Here is a 5931-nt window from a genome sequence, read left to right as displayed (position 1 = left end):
GTATCAGTTCAAAGCACAGTTCCAACTGAAGCTCAACTGGTAGATGTGGCATAAAATTATCTTTTTTGAGAAGTGATCTAGCTAGTGTTACTCCTCCTAGTGTGCAAGTAGATATTCAGGCTGCACCCCCTACCACTGGTGAGCCAAGTGCTCATCTTGTTTATTCAGGCACTTGCTCTAGGACTCAACATGCCTTCTCTTTCTGCACCAGTGTTCCCATGTATGTCAAGCTGGAATCACAGACACGTGCATGTGTGTTTAAAACTTATCCGATCTGTGTTTATCTAGTGCATTCCATTTTCCTTAATCTTAAATCGCGGTTTTGTAATGCAGATGCTCTGCAGCTTGGTCATAGCAAATAGTGTTGTGCATTACTGAAACACAGGCTGGAGTTGGGCATAAAGACTGAAACACACGCCCATTCTGCAGTATTTTTGGAATAGGTCATTCCTGGTTTTCTAGTTTATACGTATGTAGGTGCCATCTCCACTGAGGATGGTTCAAACTGCTAGTACATACTAATAAAACTTGACACAGGCTAGTTCAAACTACATACTAATAAAACTAGATCAAGTTGGTGACAGGCATCAGATGCTTCTAAACAAGCAAGGGGCATTGCTTCCTACTCCTAGGGCACACGATTAATCGTCAGATGGGCACAGTTGAGGATCACACGGGCACACCAAGCATCTCCTCCGTCACTTACCGGCAACGGCAAGAGCGTGCTTCCGGGCAAGGGCGGCCTGCAGGGCGGCCACCTGTGCCCGGAGCTCCTGCTCGCGCCGGAAAAGCTCGTGCCGCCGCAGATCCTGCTCCTCCTTCATCTTCTTCTGCTTCGACCGCCTGAGCTTGTTGCGTAGCAAGAACACCCCGTACGACGACGCGATCGGAGAGAGGGAAGTCACCAACATGAACAGAGCGAGTCCAAGGACTGCCCGAAGGTCACCGCCGGCACCGGGATCTGCCATCTGCCTTCGAGAGAAAAAAAGAAGGGGAGAGAGGATTAGAACTTTAGAAGAAGAAGAAGAAGATGGGAGAGAAGGGGAGCGGAGGAGAAGAAACAGAATCTTACTGCCGATGTGGCGAATGAGGTGATCCTTCGAAGAGCTGCGCAGGAAGGGGGGGGAAGTGCTGGCGAGAGGTGCGCTGGTCGCCGGTCGCCGGGAGAGCTGTGAAGGTGATCTGGGGGAAGAGAGAGGGGAAAGTAGTCCAGGGCAAGAAAGAACCCGCTGGAAGCTCCCTGAACCTGAGAGGGGTTCTCACGGTCATTCCAACGGTGGCCGTTCGATCAGGTGCTAGTTTAGATCCAGTCCGTTCATTGCCGCTCACTGTGGCCTGCTCACACCAGTGACACCGCCCTCACTCGCTGCCGGCTTTGACTGCGTGTGGCCCTCCTCCGCTGCTTCTTTTCTCGGCCCCGTGTATCAGGGACACAGCCAGGTAGCCCTTGTGGTCTGATTTACGAAGGGAGGGAGGGGCTGTGGTGGTTGAGCGTGTGATTTGGGACGTTGGGTAGGGGCATTCTGGACTCCTCTTGTCAAATCCTACGTCTCCTTCGTGAAACGCCTAGGAATTTTATGAAAAACCAACGATATATATCTACTAAACTCTTTTGGATCAACCAAGTTTGATGTTTGGCTTTAAGCATAAACGTAAGTTTTTAAGTTGAATTGGCTTCCTACGATTACCAGATTCCTTTCGGTGCTCTAAGAACTACTCCCTCCATCCTATAATATAAGAGCGTTTGGGACGGAGGGAGTAGATTGTAATTAACGAAACGGTAACGCCTTCGGTTCGGATTCCTACTGGTCGGACCGCCAGTTCACCGGTTCGATTACTGGTTTTTTTCACCATGAAATAATATAATTAGAGTCATAATATACAAAAATGCATAGGTGATCATGGCGCCACCCGAGGTCTTTATCTCACCATCCATTTCTCTCATATTTGTATCGTATTCATACCATAAGCAGTGCATATCACGTATATTGAATATTCCTCCTTGCAGTATTGGATCTGTATTCCACAAAACAATCAATGCGTAAGGGGCCACATGCTTGACAAACATGACCCAACTCATTTACTAGGCACAGGTTGGGAACGTTAACCGCATTTGAAGCCTGCACCACCATCTCTCTCCATCCAGCGTTTGTTGAAGTTGGAAAGTGAGGTATTTTAGTGTCATCACATGTTTTGGACTATTGATTTACAACTGAAACCTTTACATGTATCAGTTTCTCTGCTATGCATTCATCTCCTCGCGTTCATCCTTTTCCCCGACTTTGTTCAACTGCTGGTCTTCCCTGCAATGCTTTCTATAATGTGCTCCTCCATGTTCTAGTCCAGTTCATTAGCTCTTCCAACATGTATTCATTTAGACCAGGAAGCTCCCCTTTCGCTCATTTGATGGCCATCATTAGAAGGTGAGTTGGAGGAGCTGACGAACTAATCCTTCCAATAATTTAATCCATCATGTCGCATTAGGTCCTCTCATCGACTCTGGGTGTACTACCTGTTCAGAATCAGCTAGTGGACATTGCAAGCTCGTCTTTTGCGGGGGGCCATTGCAAGCTCCTGTACTAGGATACCAACGAGCCTAGGAAAGCAATAACAAAAACTCGCCCGAGCACATATTTTGAGCGTAGGAAAGGTTTTGCTACAGTAGCAAAATTAATGGACATCTAACCTTCTGCTGTCGCTGTAGTTTGATGCCATGGTCATCTTGATCTGTCTTCTCCCAGCAGGCAGGTTGAAGAAGGTTGTACTAGGGGTATTACTGTTGTTTGCACTAATTAATCCATCATGTCTAATTTCAGAGACAAAGAATTGCTTCGTGTAACCTTCCCGTCATTTTTGTTATTACAACAACACATGTAGTTTACATTTATCTTTGGGGAGATATCCCATCATCCATGAGGTAATACCTGATGAACTGATAAAGCAGTACACCTCAATTATAGACATGCAAAATGAACTTGACAAAACAAACCAGCACAGAAACGGCAGGCCCACACTTGCTAAGTGCCATTAAAGGCGTACCTGTTCGACAAACAAACGTTTAAACGCAGCCGACCAGTGTTTTTAAATGGCCTGACATTAACACAACAGAACAGCTAGAACCGTATTTTGCATGTTTATGAAGGTGTATCCAACTCCATTTAAGATGAATTAACCTGGCGTATCGTTCAAGTATTCATTCAATCACTATATTAATTTCTAATCTCATAGCATGAATGGGCTGCCCAGATAACATCCTCGCTTGCCATAATGTTCCAAAAATCCGTGTCGCATAATATATGCTAATATAAAAAGGAAACGTTCCGTACCGGTTGACCGGCCGAACACTCGGCCAGTCGCATGCGCGCGCTATGATCTTGGGACGCCCGCCCTTCGAGCCCACCTAAGTATCACGACATTTTGCCACGCAGCTTGTGCGGGACCACACCACGGCTGACGCATGTTGCCTTATCTGTTCATTGTGGTTCTCTCGTCCTCTCGTTTTCTCTCACAAGCACACCGATGCATCCTATATCCATTTCTCCCCTTTCTCCAACACACCAGAGAGGCAGAGACCACAAGTCTCATGACCACGCGCTGCTGCCGGCGACCTGTATCAGCACCACGGCCACACTACAAAAAAATACACTTCCGTGATGATACGTGTTTGTCATAGTAAGTCACGTTTTCTGTCATGCATGTACATCCATGATGATTTTATGACAAAATCAAGATAGTCATACCTGTGCTGTCGTAGAAGTGTTCCATGACATTACCAAAATTATCATCACGGAAGTGTCCACTTCCATGACGATAAATCGCGCGCCATGGAAGTGTTTTCGTCAAGGGTAACCGACATGTGGCATCCACCGTAACAGGTCACCGTTAAGCTATCGGGTCCGGTTTTTTATCCGATAACTCGTTAACAGCCCAGACCAATGGGGATTTTCCACATGTAAAATTGTGATTGGCCGGGGGAAACACGTGTTGGCTCATCGTTGGGACAGATGTCATCCACTCATTGGACAGGAGGCACCTATGATACGTCGACACGTGGCACGGCCCAACAGAGGCCCATTTCGGTGAAACGGCCGGCCCGTTTGACTTGGTCAAAAGGTAACGGTCCGACCCACGGAAAGTCTGTTAATGGCAGGTTCGTATATAGCCCCTTTACGACCCGCTAACTCCTGGCCCGTTACGACCTATCGGAATCAAGACCAGTAGCTTCATCTGGGCCGCCCAATATGATTCCAGCCCGTTGTAACTTCCGACCCATGTATGGCCCATGATGTCTTTCAGCAGATATGGGGCCCTTTGTAAGTTTGTGCCCATTAAAGGCCCGAGATGAAACTGGCCCATAATGAACAGTGTATCGCTTTATACCCATTAACGGCCCATAATTCCATCGGCCGTTTCCAGCCCGTGTTAAGTTTCGGCCTTCTAAGGGCCCATTTATTCTTGGCCTCATTTCTAGAATTCGGTTAGTTACGGTGTGTTACTGGCCTGTTCCGTTTGTGGGCCAAATTCAGCCCGTGGTTACATTCGGCCCGTTTGTGGCCCGTTAATCCGTTGGGCTGCTTTCATAGCGTTATCAAATACGGCCTATTAACAGCCCATTATGGTCCACGAATAGTAAGGCCCATGTTTGGCGAAATGATTATACACCCCGTAGAAGGCCCATGGATCCTACTGCCCGTAAATAGTACGGCCCATGTTTGGCGAAATGATTATACGCCTCGTAGAAGGCCCATGGATCCTACGGCCCGTAGAAGACCAACGGACCCTACGGCCCGTAGAAAGTCCATGGATCCTACGGCTCGTAGAAGGCTCATGGATCCTACGGCTCGTAAAAGGCCCATGGATCCTACGGCCCGCAGGAGGCCCATGGTTACAACAGTCTGTGTGTTGCCATGATTATTGTGGCCTAGTTACCAAAAATAGGTTACTGTGGCCACTAGAAAAATGCAGAAAAAGAACTGAAGTGACTACAAGCAAACAACTAAACAAGACAATAAGGAAATAAATAAGCAAGCAACTAACGTTAGCCTATTACAGCTATTACACATATTACATCCACTGGGCATCAAAGTTCGCCACCGGTGCAAATATAGGGAACAAAAGCAGCATATTACATACACTGGCCGTCAAAATTGGCCACCAGTGCAAATAAACGCGGCAGCAAAACAAGTCCATAACTGAAACAACTTCAGAAGAGCTCAAGAAAGGTTATCCTGGGTATCCACCATGCTGGCAATAAGCTTAGCAAGCTTATTAGCTTTGTCCTGTTTGGCGCTAAAATCCTCCAACGCTTGCTGTTGCACCAGAAAGTATGCATCTGAATGCTCCAGGGACTTCCGCGGTCCTTCCACTTCTTGTCGCAACACAGCTGATCGATGTCTTTCAGCTTGTAGTTGAGACTCAAGAAACCGAACTGATTCAGACAGTGAGTTTGAATAGCTTGTGCAAGCGGTAGTGGCCAGTAACTCGAACAATAAACCAAGACAGGACTTTGGGGTTGTTTCACTGTCTTTAAGATAGTTTTCCTTAGCTGTTTTATCAGCTTTGTTGCAGACCAAAAAGGATGTCTCACTATCCTGAACCTTATCTGCATTACTTCCTTTACCATTGCTTAATAAGGCACTCTTCCCCAATATTCTGTCAGCATTGTAAAAGAGGAAACAACCGGACACATAACAGGTTTAGCATGTACTAGTATATGAACCTCATTTCGGTGAACCAGTTCATTAGTAAGGTGGACAAGATTAAACTACCAAGTCTTCTATTGCCAAGTAGCACACTATAAAAGCATCAAACAAACATATATCTATGTCCTATGGTCACTGCATTGTCTTGCCAAATCAAAATAGAGACACGGTTCAAATCATATCAGTTCAAGAGAAAGCATCACTGAAAGAATACAAAAACGTGGGAAAC

The 5931-nt window shown here is 46.5% G+C and overlaps 1 protein-coding gene across 1 annotated transcript; it reads right to left on the bottom strand.

Annotated features, from left to right (window-relative positions):
- Positions 1–257: 257 nt before the first annotated feature.
- LOC123141069 (uncharacterized) lies at positions 258–1426 on the bottom strand. Its single transcript, XM_044560304.1, has 2 exons — positions 1073–1426; positions 258–972 (listed from the first exon to the last, which is right to left on the bottom strand). The coding sequence occupies exons 1-2, from the start codon at positions 1267–1269 to the stop codon at positions 699–701; spliced, it is 471 nt and encodes a 156-aa protein (XP_044416239.1). The 5' UTR covers positions 1270–1426; the 3' UTR covers positions 258–698.
- Between the last annotated feature and the right edge of the window lie 4505 nt (positions 1427–5931).

This window comes from Triticum aestivum, chromosome 6D (assembly GCF_018294505.1).
Source record: "Triticum aestivum cultivar Chinese Spring chromosome 6D, IWGSC CS RefSeq v2.1, whole genome shotgun sequence".
NCBI classification, from domain to species: Eukaryota; Viridiplantae; Streptophyta; class Magnoliopsida; order Poales; family Poaceae; genus Triticum; species Triticum aestivum.
Note: the sequence above shows the minus strand (reverse complement) of the source record. Positions and strands in the feature narration are given on the sequence as shown.